Genomic DNA, 20536 nt, shown 5'->3' on the forward strand with positions numbered 1-20536 from the left:
TCTGTTTGTTGGCAAGGCATGCACAGAACATGGACAGACGTAATGCACCATGCATGATAGGCAGCTACAGAAAACAATTTTGATGTACAAATGGACATGCAACCAATTATGGCACTCAAGGAGAATGTACATGCACCACCACCATTGCTAGTAAAATCATACAACAAGACGGTATATGGTTATTGTTAAATACAGCCTTGACTACTTAAAATATATGCATACATACACCCATTTACATAGACACACACAAATGCACACATGTATATGCATGCATTAAAATACAGGGTGAGGCAGAATGGGCACCCTGATTTGATGGGTGCATTGTGAAAAAATCAACCAAGATAATTAAGAAAGGTTTCTATTTCTGAAAACTGCATCCAATGCCATTTTATTTTTGTTAAATTTTGAAAATTATTTCATCCAAGTGACGATCTTAGTTAGCGATGCACATGTTGAGGCATTCAAAAAAGTTTTCGAAAACTCCTCTCAGCATACCTTGCATTATCCCAGTGGTGGCATCTGTAATTGCCACCTTAAGAGCTTCCAAGGTCCTAGGTCAAACTTTGTGAACCTCAGCTTTGAGGTATCCCCAAAGGAAAAAAATCATATGGGCTCAAATCCAGGGAGCGAGGGGGCCTTGGAACATCCCCTAGTAAGGAGATCAGGGGGTTGGGAAATTGTTCTTGCAGGATTTGGTGTGAACGATGGGCGGTATGAACCATGACACCATTATGTTGAAACCAAAAGGCTTCTGTGTCATATTCCTCACCATACTATTCCATTTTGAGGAGTAAAAAGTTCTCCAGCATCTCACAATAGTGCACGGAGTTCACAGTAACAGTTGAACCTCAAGATTCAAAAAAAGTAAGGCCCAACTATGCCTATGGAGGACACAGCGCATTAAACTGTCACTTTTGGGTTATATATACATATACATACACATTCATGTACATACTATATATACATGTACATAATAATGGTTCTCTTTGTTCCCTAGTTGATGTGAGTAGCAGCTGTTACTATCTCTAATTGTTTCAAGGAAAAATGGCATCTTAAACCTATCCCTCCTGCCGTCTATCTCTCTCTCTCTTCAATATTGAATGATTGATCATGTCTTCCTCACTAAATTGAGATTTAAAACCTGTGCTGAACGTCTTTGGAAAACTAATCAGTCTCAAATTTACTTTAATTCATTCTAAAAATTAATCTTCCTTTGTGAAGTGGGTCCCCCTGAAAATCTTTCAACAATTTTATCACTGCTCAGTTTGTCATGTACTCTGTTGACAAATCTCGCTCCCTTTGTGGACAGGAGCATTGTCTTAGTGAAAGATGATTTAATTTTTTGCAATCCAGACCTCTTCCCATGTACATATTTTTCCACCCATTTGGCCCAGAAGACTTGCTTAATATTCTCTAGTTATTGTTTTACCTGTTGCAAGGTAATCAATAAGTAGAATCCCTTTTGTATCCTAGAAAACAGTGAGCATTATCTTGCCGGCGGATCAACGGGCAGATAATGACTTTGCCTTTCTTGGGGCAGGTCCATTGACTTTCATCCACCACTTTAATTGCTGTTCGGTTTATGGCATGTAGTGGTGGACCTATGTCTCATTGGCAATAGCAAATCAGTACACAAAATCAGTTTGATGATTTTTACAAAGGTCCAAACATTGCTAAGTAATATATTTTTGCACTTGTCTTTGTTCAGCAGTAAACAAATGCAGCTCCCATTTTGTGAAAAGTTTTTAATTTTTAATTCTTCATGCAAAATTTACCATATTCTTACTGATTTTCTTTGACATCAGCTATTGCCTACACTTTCAATTGCTGATTGTCCAATACAATATTGTTCAATTTCCTGATGTTTTCATCTGTGGTTGCACTTGGGTCATCTTCAAGAGAAGTTTGGTCATGTATAAAATGTTGCCTATCATTCATTAACTGTTATAAATAAAGATCAAACTCCTTATAAATTTTATTAATTTTCCATGAATTTTTATTGTGATGCATAGTCAAAACGAAGACATTTATAATGGAATGATACTTCACTTTTTCCATTTCAACAAAACACATACAGCACATCTACTTTGAAAAGCCGTACAATCTTTTAGTTAAGTTTAAACTTGACTAGCATTGTTGAGGAACATTTTTCAATATGGTAAAATTCAATTTTTATTGATACTAATGAGATCTCTGAGCAAGGCAAAGAACTTTTAAAATTGGCTTAATGTAATTATACCTATTGTGTTGTTTAAATCAACTGTATGTTATGGTTAAACCCTGTGTCCTACAGAACTCAATTGCTTTCTTCCCGTGGCCATTCCTTGTTCCTAATCTGTAGTCCCCTACCTCACTACCATCTCTCCCTTCATCTATTGTCATATTCCAATCCCCCCATCACACTAAAAATTTTCCTTCTGACAAACAATTATTCCTGTGTTGATCATTTACCCTGTCTCTTCCTCTCTGTGATTGTTTTTTGACATGCAGACCTGAATAGTTACTAAGTTTGTGGGTTCAGCTTTTACGTTAGCCAGTAATATTCTCATACTTACATGTTGTATTTTTATAATGCTTCTTCCTGCCTTTCTGCTCAATATAATTGCCTCCCATTGCGAGCATCTCCTTCCCTACTAGCCCTAAAGTATCACTATTCCATCTCCTGATTTATATGTTCTTATTTCTCTATCCTTGAAAACATTTTAAGGCACTATTCGAACCAATTCAGTCCTTTATGGTGCCTTCTGTACTGCTGCTGTCAATTTCACTTTGCTAGCAATGTTCATATTGTCAGAAGTAAATTTTAAATTTTAATGGACATCAAACTTAGGTATAGCAAGAGAACAACGAAAGAAAATTCCATTAAAAGTAGAGGAGAGTTTTATGACCTGGGGTTTTATAAGGGGAGGTCTTGCCAGAAAATGATCAATGTTATGATTTTGAAATTTTCCTGTCTTTCCTCCAGGTTAAATTAGCTGAAAAGTTCATTAGATATATGTTTTCTTCAAAGTTATCATGTGTATTAAAAGTGTCCTAAAAATTTATTTCCACTTATTGTGAAAATGACTGTAATATGATAAATCTATTACAATCATACCACTTTAACTTTACCAATGAGCCTATTTAAGATGCATTGTTCTGACATACCTTTTTACAAGTCAACATTAAAAATTTCTGTCACATTTCGTGATGCTTTTATTTGTTAATTGTTCTTTCTCATTAATTTGAGAGTTAATTTTTTATAATATATATTAACTTAAAGTTCATCATTCATGTTTCAACTTGATCCAATGTAGAAGCCTAAACTCACCTTCTTGTGTTATTCACTAGGGGAGACTTGGTATTTTGTTTTGAATATTAGATGAATATTTTTTCTATGGTGCAAGAAATGGAGTGGGTTGATCTTTATTTTGCCTTTTCCTTAATAGGCCTTGGTTTTGCTGAAGTAATTCGTATCGTCTGCAGTATACATTATTATACTGTCATAAGTCAGTACAAGATATATTTCCCAACTGACCATCATACCTCAATGCTAAAGTAGTTGGGAGTTTTCATTAGCTGAACTTTGTATTTCAAATGTGAAATTTCTCCGCTACATACCAGTTTTATTTGAAAAAAATGACAGGCATATGTAAGTGGGTCATGGTAATCCAGGAGTAGAGCATTGGGCTGGACTGGAGGGACTCAGGTACGCTTCCTGGCAAAAATCTCCGGGCACCCTCAGCTCCACCTAAGCTCTGTGATTTTTTGGGTACCGGAACTTCCTGAGAAACCATAGCCGAGGGCCCAGGGAAAGGAACTGTCCCCCCCTACCCCGATGTGTGAATTTCATATGCCGTCGGGCTTAGTACTCAGTGATATCATTACCTGCTGACCTTTGGGTTGATTACTATGTTATGGTTTTTTTATGAATATGTAAGTACTTTGAAATTATTCAACTAGTACCTAATAACCCAACTAGTACCTAAGGCATATATACCTTCAAGACATGAGTGAGTTGCATTTATTGCAGTTTGACTTTGTTCTTGTTCAGAAGATGCCCTTAATTCCTATGTTTAATGTATAATCTTCCTTTTGAATTCTTTTGTTGCTTGATGTGCCGTACAAAATCATTTTATCTCAATGGATGATACAAGCTGTTGCTTGACTCATATCAACTGCTGGGATTTTATTTTGCCATTTTTTCCTTAAAACAAATTTTCATTTACTGAAACATTTACCTTCTGTCATCAACCATGGTTTGAAAATGTTATTTAACTGGCTAATTCAAACTGGGAATATGAGCTACCTTCATTGATGGAATAATTTCATATGTATGAAGCGCATAGTTTGGTGGTGGCCTAGTGTAAATCAATGAGGGATGCATCTTGCAATATTCACATTGCCACCTTTATGCTTTCTGGCTCATATGGAGGATATTTTTTAATGGATGCTTTCAATCATTGTCCATTTGTTCTCACAATGTTAGAGCAGTATTCTTGATCACCTTTTGATTCAAACTAAAAAAATGCACTGTTAGAAATGACTCTTGGTCCACCAAGTTGGTCTAGCTGGCAAACGTTTATTCATTGCTGTACTGTAGTTTGGGATAACTTTCTTTTGTGTGGTGTTTTTTTTTAATTTTGGGTGTTGCTTGCATATTGCATTATGGTCTTGCTTCTTGTAGTAATTTTTAAAGTACTGTGCTACATTATGATACAAAAAGTGTTTGCAATGTTGGAATTATTTTCCCTTGTCTCTGTGGATTATTTCTGAATGCCTTGAGGACTATGACACTGTAATAACTGTTAGGTAATTTGTGAGAAGTCCAAATGACTTCTAATTGAAGTAGAATATGACTCAATAAATGACACAGTTTCAGGCATAACATGGTGGAAATCCTTCGTGATAAAAGAAGGCTCTTTGCTTTTTCACATAGAATTTTTTTATTAAGACCTAGGTTTCATTTCAGTATAATATCTTCTGGTCCTGAGGATGTTATGCTGTAACAAAACCTGGGTCGAATAAAAAAATTATTAGTGGAAAAGCAAAAGTGCCTTCTTTCATCATAGAATACAACTGTCAAATTATCAGCTTATCCTGCCAGAAAACTTTTTAGGCACATCAAGGTATTTATGTGGCTTCAATATTTAAATTTTTTGCTAAAGTTGAAAGTGGAGGTCAATATTATCGGTCTACTTCCTTTGGAATATCATAAAGATTCTCATTAATGTCTTCTGTGAGAGGAATGGTTTCCTGTAATTGTTCTCTGCACATCATCTGAATTTCCACTTTCTACTTGTCATGAAGGTACTAAAATTTAGGGCTTACGAATACTTTCAATCAATTATCACATTAACAAGGAAGGGCTGTATGCATATGCTTTTGAAAATGTGCTTTGGCCTGGTAAATCTTCTCCCCAATAATAAAAAGAATGAATAAGGAAAAATTTATTCAAATGTTTAAGTGTACTCCTAAAAAATTTTTCTAGGCCATCTATCACAATCGTTCGATGTTGACAGATGATGAATTGTCTATTCAAAAGAGTTTTATTCACTTATATATGTCAAAGGATTCTATTGGAGGAATTTCGACAAAGTTTGCTACCCAATCTTTAAACACTATGGCTCCACAAACCTTCATGGCCTTTTCCAATCCTTAATTTTGATGTATCTAGTTACTTTCACTTGGGCCTTAGTAAAAATCTCCAGTTTCTGATAACAAAAACTTTTATATAATGAACATGTGATTTTAACACCGCAATAGATGGAGGTATACGAGGTGTGTTCAGAAAGTAAGGTGACACTATATTTATATGAAAAGATGTTTATTTATTCTTCAATATTCAAGTTGTCCCTTTCAAAGTTATCCCCCCCAGGTATAATACACTTGTGCCAATGCTTTTTCCAATCCTCGAAGCAATTCTGATCAGCACTTTTTGGTATACCTTGAGCTCTTCCAGCTGTGCAATCTCCATCTCTTCAATCATTGCAAATCTCCGTCCTTTCATACGTCTCTTCAGTTTTGGGAACAGGAAAAAGTCGCAGGGGGCCAAATCCGGTGAATATGGTGGTTGATGCATGATTGTGTTGTTGTTTTCGGCCAAAAAATCTCTCACAAGCAACGATGAGTGAGCAGGTGCATCATTGTGATGCAAAAGCATTGAAGAGTTTTTCCTCAATTCCGGGTGATATTTTCATATTACTTCTTGCAAATGGTGCATAACCATCCTTATACTCCTTGTTGACGGTACAATCTTGTGGTAAGAACTCCTGATGCACTATGCCATGATAATTGAAGAAATCAGTGAGCAAAACCTTGACATTTGATCAAACTTAGTGTGCTTTTTTTGGTCTTGGTTATCCTGGAATCTTCCATTGGGGCGATTGGGCTTTGGTTTTGATGTCATAACCATGCATCCATGATTTGTCACCAGTTATGATCCTTTTGAGCAAATCAGGATCATCATTGACGTCATTCAATAGCTCTTGGGTGATACTCATGCCATGGTTTTTCTGGTCAAAATTAAGCAGTTTCGGAACGAACTTTGTTGGCACACGTCTCATGCCCAAAATATCCAAAAAAAATTGCATGGCATGAGCCAACCGGTATGTCAACATCCTCAGCAAACTTCTCTTATAGTGATTTGACGATTTTTCAAAACAATTTTCTTCTCTGCTTCAACATTTTCATCTGTTGTTGACGTGCTTGGGCATCCAGAGAGAGGTTTGTCATTGGCATCTTCTATGCCATCTTAGAAGAGCTTGTACCACTTGTTAACTTTTTTACTCAGAGCAGACCTATCACATGCCACTGTCAACATTTAAAGTATTTTGGAGCCCTTAATTCAATTTTTATACAAAAAAATGATGCAAATTCTTTGATCCATTTTTTTTATAGCAGAAAATCACCAAGCAAACCAAAACACATCTAATATTTGTATCTGTCAATGAAAAACTAAATATACTATATTGTTGAATTTGTAAAGAAATCTTTGGGACATGTGTACCAACAAAGCAAAACAAAAAAATTGAATGTTTGTTGCCCATGAAATTTAAAGTCGCCTTTCTTTTTGGATGCACCTCATACATAGAAAATTCTTGAGGGACTTAAAGGCAATAGAATGTGGAAGACTTAAAGAGGGGAGAAAATTTTAGGCAAATGAGGAAGAGGGAGGAAAATAATGGGCATGTTGGATGGAATGAAGGGAGATAAAAAGTATGCAGAATTATAGAAGGGTTTATTTTCGAGTGGGATGTTAGGTTTTGTTTTGTTAGGAGAGGCAAATAAATGTATCGTTTTTCATTCTGTGTCCATCCAAAGCAGCCTAAATTGGACTGACTACCGATGTTTGTGGGCATGAGCTCATTTATAATTTGTGCCGTATTCACTTCTCATAATCGTTCATCACTATCCATTTATCATATTCAAATTACTTTGAATTTTCCCATGCTATGAAATTCACAAATATTTTTTTCTGATTTTCAAGTGCTCTGTGTGTATGTTAGTATGTGTATATGTTGTTAATAAAATGTTGGTTCTCATGTACAATGATTGCATACTTGTGAATGAATCCTTTCCATTGCCTGCTGTGATGGTGGGATCACAAAATCTTAGTTCTTGCACAAGGGACATTTAGTGTTACCTCATTTATTAAGATGCCTAGAAAAATGTTGATAGTTCTTGAGCACCTGCCTTTATACCATCCAACATATTGAAATCTTATCAAATCACATTTTGGTGAGTTAGGCACAAATTGTGAGGTATTTACTGTTCACATGCCAGTGCTCTGTATCGACTGGGAGACAGTCAGTGTCAGCCAGAAGAACAGAAGGCATAGACGACAGATTCTTTTCAGTGTCCACTTACACAGAGTACTTGATACAAGGACTATTGATGACAGTGCAAGCCGTCAGGCAAACCTCATTATTCAGATGATTTGCGTTCCCTTGATTGTTTTTGAGAGAGAGAGAGGAATCAATGCTTCATATTTGCGGTATATTACTGGGGATGCAAGGATTAATGGAAAGCGATGGTGTATGATTTTTTAAAGACTTGGATTGTGTATGGGTAAATATTCCTATTTTATAAAAACAATATTCATTTATTGTGAATAATAGTTTTATTTATTCATAGAAAATTTTTCTATTCTTCACTTTTTCTTGCACTCTGCTTGTACTTGTAGCCATGCACCATTGACCCTTGCACCACTTCTATTTATGCATTATTGTTGGTTGATTTCTTTTCACAAGAGAGATAATTCTTTAAACAGTGAGGTACCCTTAATTCCAATGATCCTATCCTATCTTTAGGAAAGAATAGGTAATCCACACATAACATTTTTAAGCCATTTGGTGGATTTCAGAAGCTAGTGTTAAGTACATTGATTTGAATGCCGCATTGCCACATTAGGTGTAACATTTGAATGTAATGAATAAATTCGGGGTAAGTTTACTCAGTAATGCCCCCTAAACCATTGTCCTTAAAAGTCTGAGCACTACCAGCATTTAAGTTCAGAAGTTCACGTGGCCATAAATCCATTTACAAATAAGTCTCAAGAAATTATAAAACTCTCCATGGCAGGAATGGACTGTCAGTGACAACAATCGGAAAAGCTTTCTTTCATATAAAACAGCACAACCATAGCAGATGACATGTTTAGGTAAAGATTCTAGTATGTACATTAAATGTGGCAGTAGACATTTAAGGAAGTGGACTCTTAATCTAAATGTTATGGGAAATATTAGTTCACAATTGAAAATTAAAAAAAGCAAAATGTATGAAATCAATATATGTGCATACATGCAAATTATAGGTCCTGAGAAAATTATATTAGACATGTAAATAAAATTAATCATATTGAATAAGCATGAAGTAGTAGTGATGTGGGGTGGAAAAATAGACTCACTGAGGCTATTTCTGTTCATGTTTTGAATTAAAAAGACTTAGTGCTGACCACAGTAAAACTTCTTAAATTTCATTATACTGATATATACCAGGAAAGGGTGTAGTGTGAAAGATGTGTGTGTGACCTCTTAATGCATTCCAGTGCTCTTGTTTCATTTTCAAAGCACTTGAAACAATGGAAATGAGTTTTGAGGCTAATGAATATTTACTATTTTTACTGGCACTAGTGTCATTTACTAGTGACTTTCAAATAATGCAAGAGTAAAAGAGCTCTTGGTTCAACTTCATGGAATTTCTTCAACTTAATCAAGGAAAAAAAGTGAATGTAACTTATTTCTGCCTCCATGATTTTGACATGTCAGTTCTAGCAATGGCACCTTGCCTGAACCATGGTTGGCATTAACAAGGATTTGAAGTGGGTTTACCCCATAATTAGTTGAATTCTGGAAAGTGTTTTTCTGTGTCTTGGATGCTAGAAAATTGAAACTTTGCCGTGAGACAAATAAAGTTCTCTTGTGGAAAGCACAAGTCATTTTAATTCTAGAATTTATATCCCCCCTTATCTCCCCCATGCCCCCCCTCCACCCCTCATCCTTCCTGCAACACTTCATTACTCTAAATATGCTGGGTTGAAACAGTGAAATGAGACATTTTGAGCATGGGTGGTGCCACTTGGTGGCATGTCTTGAGCGGTGGGTGCACGCACAAGATTGAGCAAGTGTGCTTGCAGTGTCCGTCTGTCTGTCCGTCTGTCTGCTGCATGAGCTTTTATGTGCTTTCATATGTGCATGGGTCTCGCAGCCAAGGGCTGGCCAAAAGCGTGATGGAGGAGCGAAGCAGCGACCTGGGCCGCACCTGCTGCAGCTGGACCCGAGGGATGAAGGCGATGATGATGACATCCTCGAGGAGGACGATGGGCGGGGAGGATCGCTGGCCTCCCTCCCCCAGCCTCCCATCACCACCACAGCCTACGCCATGGAGTTCCAGAAGGCAATTGGTGCGGCCTCCCAAGGCCGAGATGTGCACACCATAAAGGTACTGATATGAAGTGCAATGTCTGGTTGCATAGTAGGTATACATAAGGACTCCAACTTCATCAATATGGATTTGGTTAAAGTGGCCTAGGGGTTTATTCTAGCTCCTGTGCTATCCTTTTCCTCTAAGGGGCGACAACAATTAGCTAAATATCTTGGGGTTGTAGACTTTCTGAAGTCACTTCGGTCAAAGTGGTCGTGCAGGGATTAGAGCTTTGGCTACAAAAGAATACCCTTTGTTCAAATTCAGGATATCTGAAACACAAGCCTGCTGTGATTTTGCATGTACAAGTACTTTTGGGAAGCTAAAAAATGGTGGTACCATTCCAACTACATGTCCTTAAAAATAGCTAAGCAATCATAAGAAATCCCATGATTTCTAATGAAATGGATACATTAACTGTGAAATCTATTGACTCCAAAATTTTCAATATTCCTATGTAATTAGTTAAGCCAAGTTGTCCGTCAAATTTTAAAATTGAGGAAAGGGGTGACAATATGGTTACCAATTGACATTCTATACGTTATATAAATAATATGATTTTATTCAACATTATCAATTGTCCATGTCCGCTAGGAGGGTAGATTTGTGGAGGACACCATAATACATGTTACCAAGTTCACAAGTTACCAACTTGTTCACTAGTATCCCTAGGATGGAAGCCCTGAAACTAGCTGAGATAACCCTCGTTAAGGCCAAAACACCACTCCTGTGACAAGTGAATTGTGTGATTTATTAGCATTATATGTGAATCAAAGTAGTTTTGTGTTCAACGGTCAACATTATGGACAATTAAAAGGCCTGGCCATGGGCTCACCTCTCTCTCCCATCCTAGCGGACATTTATATGGACAATTGGGAAAGACAATGTTTTGCTTTAAACCATCCCCTACAAAAAATGTGTTATCTTGGTTCCGATATGTTGACGATACCTTCTGTGCTTGGACTGGATCCGAAAGACAATTAGACAATTTTTTGACTCTGTTAAAAGTACTTATTAGCCTCTTCATATTTGTAGACTTTTTAAGGCTACATAATATTTCAGGTATTTTGAATATTTTTTTGTATTTTGCCCATTTCTTTAATTTGGGGAATCTCTATCTATCCTGTAATCACAGGCACATGTTCGAAAAACACTGCCAACTTTATTGATGTATCAATAATTGCCACCCTTCTGTAGTGACATTGAATCTAATTTTTTGTGCATTATTGGTTTAGAGGCTTGAATATTTTTAAGATAAATAACATACACATTACAGTCTTCTTATATATTGGCACATTAAAGCTTGGCTAAGAAAAGTAATTATCTTTCAAAACAAACTTGTCAATAATTGATTTATCTGTTTTGTCTGACATCTTATCTCATGGTGCCATTGTATTAGTCTTGTTCAGTTTGTAGCAGAGGGTCAACTATTGTTGTAGAAAGTAGTTATTTATTTATATGCGTTGGAAAATTTCTAGTATAGCAGTTATATAAGATACTTTGCTCTCAGTTCAGTGTGTTTTATTTCAGTTTTTATGTGACGCGTTGAGTGGATGTTCAAATGACAGAGTGAAAGATAGATCACTTTTCAGTGTTTCCTTGAGAATTTATTTGTTGGTTTATGTTCATTTTGTATTTATGTTTCTGGTAGACTGGCATGGTGTGCAAATTTTTCTTGATAAAGTGGTAATAGTTTTTCTGAATCTTTGAACACTGGTTTGGTTCGTTGGATTGAAAAAATGAGGGAGAGAATGTTGAGACAGTTCTCCTAAAATGGGGGAATTAGAACCTGTTTCCTATAATTATATAAATTCAGTAGGGATGAAATGATTGAGAGTAATAATGACATCAAAGAGTCTTAGGTTACCTAATATAGTACTGGAGAAGTGTTGATGCAAATATTGAACATATGGCTCCCAATCAGGAAAAAATGAGTGTGTTATAGTGGAGGCAGGAGCTATGAATTTGTCTGAGAAATGAAATGTTTGAAAATTGAGAAAATTTAATCACACCATCATAATGAAATGCTTTCGACTGAAATCTTGCTGCTCAAATTGCATCAAAAGCTAATGCTGTGGCTGACTCTGTGAAGTTTGCTTTCTACAAATGACATGTATAACTTTTGAACTTATGAGTCAACATATTTCATGAATGCATATCATTATGTCTTAGATCCTGAAACTTCTTATCCTGGTGAGTAGGGGAATGGAAAATATTCCCACAGTATTACCTGCATGTTATTAAAAACAACTAAAAGGACAAGGGGAAAACCCTTGAAGCCAACACCCAGTTCAGCTAGGATAGGGCATCCCAGCTGTCTGCTACTTTTGTATGGGCATACTAGGTGCTTTCAAATCCATCTGGATGTTTTTGGTTCCTGACGACACATGAGGGGGATAAAGGGGATGCTCTGTGAGTGCCCTTGCACTCAGGCAGGTGTTGAATGTACAGTCTGGACCCTGGAGCAATACCCATCTTCAGTCCCTGCATTCTGCATCCTTGAGCCAGAGGAAGTTAGCCACTTCCAGTCAGTCGGTTTCCAACTTGTCTGTGTTTCACTGATAAGTGCTGGAGTGGCAGGGACTGTGGATGGTAGCCAAAGGTGTGTAGGTTTGGAGATCTGAAGTCTAACATGAAGCAGATGAACTAGATAATAGTGCCATATCCCTCAGGTAGCCCAGGATACCACACCAGTTTGCGATGTGGCATCCCTGATGCGTGACTCTGCGGCTGGTGGGGAGCCCAGAGGAAAAGTCTTTTTTGGAATGGGATAAAGTTATCTTCCTCTACCATAGAGATCTCACCATGGCAAGGGTGGGAGAGATTATAATGAAGGTGCCTTAAGTGCTACTTGTCAAGGAGATGCCAGAGGGAAGGTGACCCTGATGGTGTCTCCCTTCTTCATTTGAATGATATCGTCTGCCGCCATCCCAGAAGTACTCAAGTTAGCTAAAGAAATTGAGAAACTAAGAACAAAGTGAAGAATGAAAAGCTCTCAGGGAATACTCTGTGACATGCCAATGTCTGTGGAGGTGCACCACAACTTGGAGAAAAATGTCAGGGAGACCTTTTGTGTGTGGAAGTCAACAAAATTGGGAGAGAAATAGCTTCTTAAGGTGTCAAATACTGGCACAGACATCCAGTAGGAAGTACGGTTAAGTGATTAGCGCCACCTCCATGACATCAACATTCATGCATATCAATTCCCCAAAAAGGTTTTCAATCTATTCCTGTGCACTTATTCAACCCAGCTCTAAATGCATTGTTTCCTATGCCTGGGTTTTTTGGCCTTATCTCTGCAAGTTGTGAGTGCAAAGCCACTTGCCCATACTGTGTCAAGGGCAAGCATGAGAATGACAAGTGCTACTCCTTGCTATCTGAGGGGATGCACTCTCAAAGTTGACCAAAAATGAAGGAGGAATGGAAATTTATAGAGAATTAGGCCCTTGGTGAGATCATATATTTCTAAGCGAGGAAGAAGTGCTGTGCACTCTTAACCCATATTTTTTCCAGATCCTTGACTTATGTCACATCCTCTCCCATCTTCAAGTGTAAGATTTTAACTCGGACTGGGACCCAAACTACTACACTGAATACGCAAATGCAGCTGGTGAAAGAAATCATAGTGGTCTAAAATGCTATATTGAAGGAAGACCAGAACCAGAGTTCCACTTAGAGAACTGACCTCAAACCTTCATAATCAAGGTCAAAGTCAACAAGCATGAAAAGATTCCCAACCCTGACCTCTCTGGAAAGATGAAGTCAGATGAACCCTGAACTTCAGTGTATGGAAGAGGATGAAAGCCTTTTCAAGGCTAAAGCCTACTTAGCATTGCAAAAGGGGAAGAAATCCACATCTGATGGAAATAAGTGCTAGAACAAATGTTGACTGTGCATTTTGGAATATATTTTATTTCTACCTTTGTCATTTATGGCCATTTTATTGAAATGGTTTTTCTCAGTATGAGGAGGAGATGGCCATTTAATTCACTAATTTCATCACTCTTGCATTTGACAACAAGAGACTCATTTCAAGGTTGTGGACAGGGGCATTTTAAATGATTCTAAATTTTTAGATTCAAGGAAATCAGTAGATTACTGTGGAGAATGTTACAGCTATAGCAGTGTGACAGCTACTCAATCCTGGGGCATCCACGAGAAAATTAACATGGCATGAAGCAATTTAAAAATGGGGTAGCTGTTGTTATTCAGGAGAAACTTAACATCTTTCGGAGCATCTGAATGGCTGACTTCAAATATTAGTGATTATGGTTCATGATCTGGAGAAATTAATGTTGTGTAACATTAACCAGAAAAGGTGCAACTGTGACTGTGAGGTTATCTATGACCCCTCCTATGTCATCTGCTCAAGCTTAAAATTTTATTGGATGATTTTAATTCTCATGATCTCTCCTGGGAAACCTCTATGGCTCTTAAGTTATTGGATAGGATGAATTTTATCTAGTTAAATACCTTATTTTATTGGACCAAGGAGAAAAAACCTGGTTAACTGCTTTCAATGGTGACTATTCCACTATTGACCTTGCACTTTGCTTGAGCAGTATGGCTTTGAAAATTAGCCCGTCCATGCACAGCATTCTAAGTGAGAGTAATCAATATTCAATTTTACTGGCCGAAGAAGGTGGTCCCAATTCACATTTTATCCATACAGATAATTGGATTATCTGCAAAGGCAATTGGCTGAAATTCAAAGAGAGTTTCATATTTAAACATAAGAGCAGCTATGATGAAATGTGGAATAGGAAGTAGCTAATAATGGTCATAATCTTGGCAGTCACATCAAGCATACCAAGGATTTCCAGTATTTTCCCCTGACCACTTGTTATATGGTAGAAACAAGAGTGCTCGAGGGCAAATTCACTTTGCAAGGGAGCTATGTAAATTTTCAAGAAATTCCCCAGGGTATCTAACTTTCCCCTTTTATTGAGTCTGTCAGTTTTCTCGATGAGACAGTAGACTACAAACAAATTAGAGGGAGAATATTCCCACTTCGAGTGGCAAGTTCCACCAAAACCTGAACAAATAACTCCTACTTCACATCACAAGATTTTTGGTGGAAATCTCATTAGCCAGGTTTCAATAATTTTTATACAACAGAGAAGGCTGAAAAAAAGATGTCAGTAGCAACTTTGTCAAGGTATCCGAGTGAATGAAATATCCTTCATATTTTTTTATATGGACAGTGAAGGGTGGCATGCCAGTTATTCATTAAACATAAACCTATCCTAATCTCAGTTAGACCAACCATTCTCTCTGTTGCCAATTTGACTGCTTGTATTTGGGTTATCAGTGACTAGAAAAGGTTGATGGCCCTGCACATAACTGGTATTCATCTAGCTATTCCATCATAAGGATTAAATTGCAATTTGCTGATAAATGAATTAACTCTTGTATCTGCTTTGCTGTTTGATGGTTAATTTGGGATTATTTATATTTACTCCTTAACCAGTATGTAGTCTTGTGGTGCTCCGTGACTGTTCCTTTCAAGAGTAAGTTACTTCCTCGAATGTGAATAGGTTTCTTTCAATCTTAAAGAAGTGAGGTAGCACTCCATGAGTTTCCCCTTTGGCTGGGGTCATTGTCATCTTCTTAAGCTGGACAAAAGTTATGTGGAATCAATGTGGAGGGTAGTTAGAAGGGGAAAAATTAACCTTTTTACATATCAACTTATCATAGATAAAATAAAAAAATATTTTTTCAATGTACCCATTAATTTAAATTATTATAAAAAGAGGAAATATAAAATATGAATGTATGTGAGTGAAATGCTTTCTCCTGAGCATGTGATGGAGATGGATAGCTGAGTAATTCTTTTCCCTTTTGTGGATTTCAGTAAGGTTGGTATCCCGCTCTCTCATGTTCCATTGCATGCGAATGACTGTCTTTTTATAAAATATAGTAATTGTGATTTGCATGTGTTTGTCACTTGACCAAATTCATCACCTTGCATTTATTTCATTAATGTAGCTAGTGTTGATGGAATGGGCATTGCATGATTTTCTCAGCCTTCGCCAGGAAGCACAATGCTAACTAGATTTGTGTCCATATGATAGAAATTCCTTTTGTTTTGCTAGTTGTTCCAAATTCTTCAATTGGAACAAAAATTGATAATATACTGTGATTTTTAGATTATATTATTTTGAGTGTTTATTTAAGAATATCTGAACCATTACTTTTATGAAAATGTATATTACTTAATAGTATGTCATTTTTACATCCATATGTTACATGCAAAACAAAGTCAGGAATTGTGTACAGTTATGACTTCTATCTTAAAATGCAATTAACTTTTGGAAAAATGTGTTTAATTTTAATTATTGGCACTATAGGATTCCTTGATTTGGTCTTTTGACAGTAAGATGTTTGGGAAACAAATTGAATTTAGGTGTGCAACCAAGGCATAATTGCACTTGAGGAATATGTACATTTTTGACCATGTGATGTGTTATCATTTTGATGTGACAGCTGCACGCTCCTTTATTGGAATTACTTAAAAATCAACTTAAGGGAAATGATATACATTTATAGATATATATGTATATATGTATCCATCTCATTATGATGTAGTGGAAAACATTTGGCCATTAATAAAAATGCAAATGAACAATACTCCATGAATTCTCGACTATTATCTTGCTCACTACAATACTAAATTTTCTTGCTTAAAGGAAAGTCTCAACATTAAGACATTTTTTGCTCATTTAATTTATTCACAGATGAAATTCAAGCTCCTTGGTCAAGTGTAGCTTTCTAAAAATTTCACAAAACTCTTGCTGTCCATTTCTCCCAATATTTTGACTGATGAACTCCAATCAATAATAAGAATGTCACATCTGGAGCCTTTCCTTCAGTTGTGTTTTTGACTTGGAGAAGGTGGGGAAGTTGAAAATTTGAGTGATCAGGGAAAACGGTGGAGTGTTAAATTAAGCTCCACTGTGGAAGACATGTGAAATGTCCATTTTTGTGATAAAATTTGAACTGTGGTATTTTTAGTATACTTGAAAGTGAAGAACTGAAGCTTAATTTTTGGTAATAACACCATATTTGCTGTTATTGACCTGCATTTTAAAATTTTATATTCATTTTTGAAAATAAAATTTTTATATAATTGGTTGTTTTTCTAGTCAAAATAAAATACAAATTTATAGTTTTTCACTATAGAATGGAATTTTATCATTATAGTCTTTATAATGAATTCATTATGACTAAAATGTTTTAATACAGGTAGAACCTTGAAATTTGCTGTGCAAGTTCCATGAAGGCTTCATATATGATTGTGATCATTGGAAAGCTAAATAGTATTACACATGGGTGCACAAAGTGTACTATTAATAAAGTGGCAGCTGCCTTAATGAACCAAATTGCATTTTTTACAATGTTCAACCATTTATATAACTCATGCACCGTAACACTAATTGCATCATGCTTCATTTGCATTACTTGAGCAAGTATTTCACATTTTGTGTAAATTAGCAACAGAAAAATAACCACAGTTGCTTTGCTTGTAGATCAAATGATAATGATAGATTAAAAATTCATTTTGACATAATCTTGAATTCTGCTCACATCAACTGAGTTAAATTTTGCCATAATCATGATGATTGCTTACATATGTGCATAGCCAGGCCACTGTTCTCTTTTGGTGTAGCAAAAGGTAAAAAAAGGCTGATTTTAATCTATTGTGTAAAGAAATCTGTCTCATTTTTGTTTCTTCCATTTGTCCCAAGATGTAGAACATCTATCCACCTCTGTACTACTTTATTTATCAAGCTCCATGCACACCTCGCCTTCCAGAGTGCAGGTTGTTCAATGTGAATTACTAATGCTCTTGGTAGGCCAATTTCATATGACCTATGTTTTCCATGATGGCTTTCTTTATCCCAGACTTTTCTCTTGTTATTAAATTAATGTATAGTATATGAAGTTATAGACTTTGTGGTACCTACCTGTGCCCTCTGTGGCATTCCATATTAATATGTTGATGCTCCCTATTTTTTGGTTTTGCCATTTTCATCTGCATGTTATAGCCAAAACCCAAGCTTATTTATACCTTAAAATGTGCTTTAACTCCTGTAAACAAGGTAGCACCTCTTCTGAATGGACTCCCATATTTTCCAGCAAACCAGGTTGTGGACCACCGATGTGAAGTATTTGCCGCACACTGTCTCATTGGAATGCCTGTGTTGGAATAGTTGATCCTTTATGTAATTTAGAAGGAAAAAAGGCAAATATTTTTTAAATGTTTTGAAACATAATGGCCGTGTGAATAATAAATTATGAAGTGGAAGGTATATTTTTACAATACAACAATTTCAGAGTGTAAAAATCATTTGCCTTGACCAAGATTCAAACCTGGATCCCTCTATGTCAGGTCGAGTGCTTTAGCCAGTTAAGCTATCGAGGCGTCCTCCTTAACTCTGAAATTTTGGGGGCTTATTTCAGAGTTTAGGAGGACGTCTCGATAGCTTAAATGGCTAAAGTACTCAACCGGATATTGAGGGATCCAGGTTCGAATCTTGGTCCAGGCGAATGATTTTTACACTCTGAAATTATTGCATTGAAATGCATATTAGCGGATGACTCCGTTAAAAGTTACTGTTGCGGCATCTCCCGCAGTTTCTTTGGAATGAGTATATTGTTACGTTTCTTCTTCCTCAATTTGAAGAAGTTCCACCCAGTAAAGTGTGATAAAGCTGATTATGTGATTGAGGAATGTTTAATTTGACTTTATCAATCTGATCCCTTATATTCAATGTACTATCCTATGAAGAAAAGTATCTGGGTTGTTCAATAAGTCCTTAGGGATTAATAGAAAAACATTATATTGGTAGCTTTTAATTTACAGTTTAATCTCCTTTTAGCTCCCTGCAATTTTCTCAGCATTTATCCGACTTTTTTAAGCCATCCAAAAAGTAGAAATTCGGAAGGTTCTCTAATAGGCATCTGTGTTGACCTCATTTGATGTGCTTCATTTTTGTTTGAGCCATTTTTTCAAGTTTTGAAATAAAAAAAATCACCCGGGGACAAATCTGGTGAATATGGTGGGTGTCGTAATTATTCAAACTTTAATCCCATAATTTTTGCCATCAAAACTGCCCAGGTTTGCACCTCCAAATGGTATTATTGTGATGGAAAATAATTTTTTCTTTGCCTAATGAGGACATTTTTTTCCTTGTTTTCTTTGCTCCACTGGTGCATTAACGATACATATTACTCTCCATTAATCATTAGTCCTTATTGCATATAATCAGTGTAGATGATTTGCATCCCAAAAAAACCATAGCCAACAATGTCTTCACCTTCTTCTGAGCTGGATCATTGGTAGACACCTACTGTTTCAAATGGTCCTTTGCCTCTGTAAACTGGTTGTGTATCTATGTTTCATCCACAGTTACGTATTGACACAGAAACTTATCAGGATTGTGGTGGAAAAGAGACCAATCAGCTGTTTTCAACTATTTTGCAAACTTTTATTCTTCTATCACTCAGTACCATATTGTGGATTTTGTCGATCATTTTAGAGGAAGTCACATCCACTGGATGTCCTGAACGACTTTCATCATTTGTGGAAATTGGAATGCATTAAAACTCATGAAACGCTGTTGTAAACAGTCACAATCACAGGTGCCATGTACTTCATCTTACTTGACTTGGATCTCTTTAGGTGTTAAGCCTGTTAAATAGAAGTGTTTAAACACTGCACCAAACTCATTTTTTACATTTTCCTAAATAAATAAATGTTTGTTGCTTCAATCAGTTATGAAAATGAAACCATGAGATGGATATAGATGAAACTTAAACATCAGTCTAGTGAAAGATTAGGCTGGCTAAAAGCCTTTTCCGAAGCTATGAGTGCCATCCCTTGGATTTTCTTTGGACTAATTGAAGGACCCATGTACATAATGAATGGCTTACTGAAGACAATGGTTGATCCCCATTATAAAAATATGGTAAACTTTACTAATAAACCTGTGTTTCTTTCATTCTTACAAAAAGCTGTTCAAACCAGAGGGGAGTAGCCTTGGATTCAGTGTGGTTGGCCTGCGGAGTGAGGAGAAGGGCGAGCTGGGGATATTTGTTCAGGAGATTCAACCCACTGGGATTGCTGGGCGGTGAGTAATTAAGCTTTTTTCGCACTATACCGCCTGTTGAATGCCTCATCAGAAACTTCAATCCAGCATGACACTGGATGCAATGTAGGCAAACCATTGGCACTGGGATTTGGAGTGCACCATTCCATGCAAAATCAGATTTAATGGTTTAATTGATAGGTGAGAGTATAGCTCTTACTTTTTTCCATCTCTATGGTGTGTTCAATTGACATGTTCAGGGTGCTGGTGCCTTCCTAAATCCCCCATGCCACATGTGTTCTGCCATGAAATAATGGGATTCTGAAAATAACACAGCCTAAATTTAGCTGCATATGTGCAGAAGTGAACTGGAACCCCTTCAGTCCATAGCAGAATGCTTTGCTCAATAGACTATTATGTCTGATCAAAACGGTCCTTGACTTTTTATAAATTTATTGAAAATGTTCATAGAACATTTAGTTCTGTCCCCTTCAAATTACTCCTCTTGGCAAGCTATACATATCCCTACCACCGCTTTCACT

The 20536-nt window shown here is 36.6% G+C and overlaps 1 protein-coding gene across 1 annotated transcript in view; it reads left to right on the forward strand.

Annotated features, from left to right (window-relative positions):
• Positions 1-20536, forward strand: part of LOC139691334 (patj homolog) — a 133388-nt gene that overhangs the window by 3970 nt on the left and 108882 nt on the right. The window contains exons 4-5 of the mRNA XM_071589102.1: positions 9688-9921; positions 19921-20036. Coding sequence (XP_071445203.1) covers positions 9688-9921; positions 19921-20036 — 350 coding nt within the window. The remainder of the gene's footprint in view (positions 1-9687; positions 9922-19920; positions 20037-20536) is intronic.

Source organism: Hetaerina americana, unplaced genomic scaffold (assembly GCF_022747635.1).
Source record: "Hetaerina americana unplaced genomic scaffold, ioHetAmer1.1.p SCAF_33, whole genome shotgun sequence".
Lineage (NCBI taxonomy): Eukaryota > Metazoa > Arthropoda > Insecta > Odonata > Calopterygidae > Hetaerina > Hetaerina americana.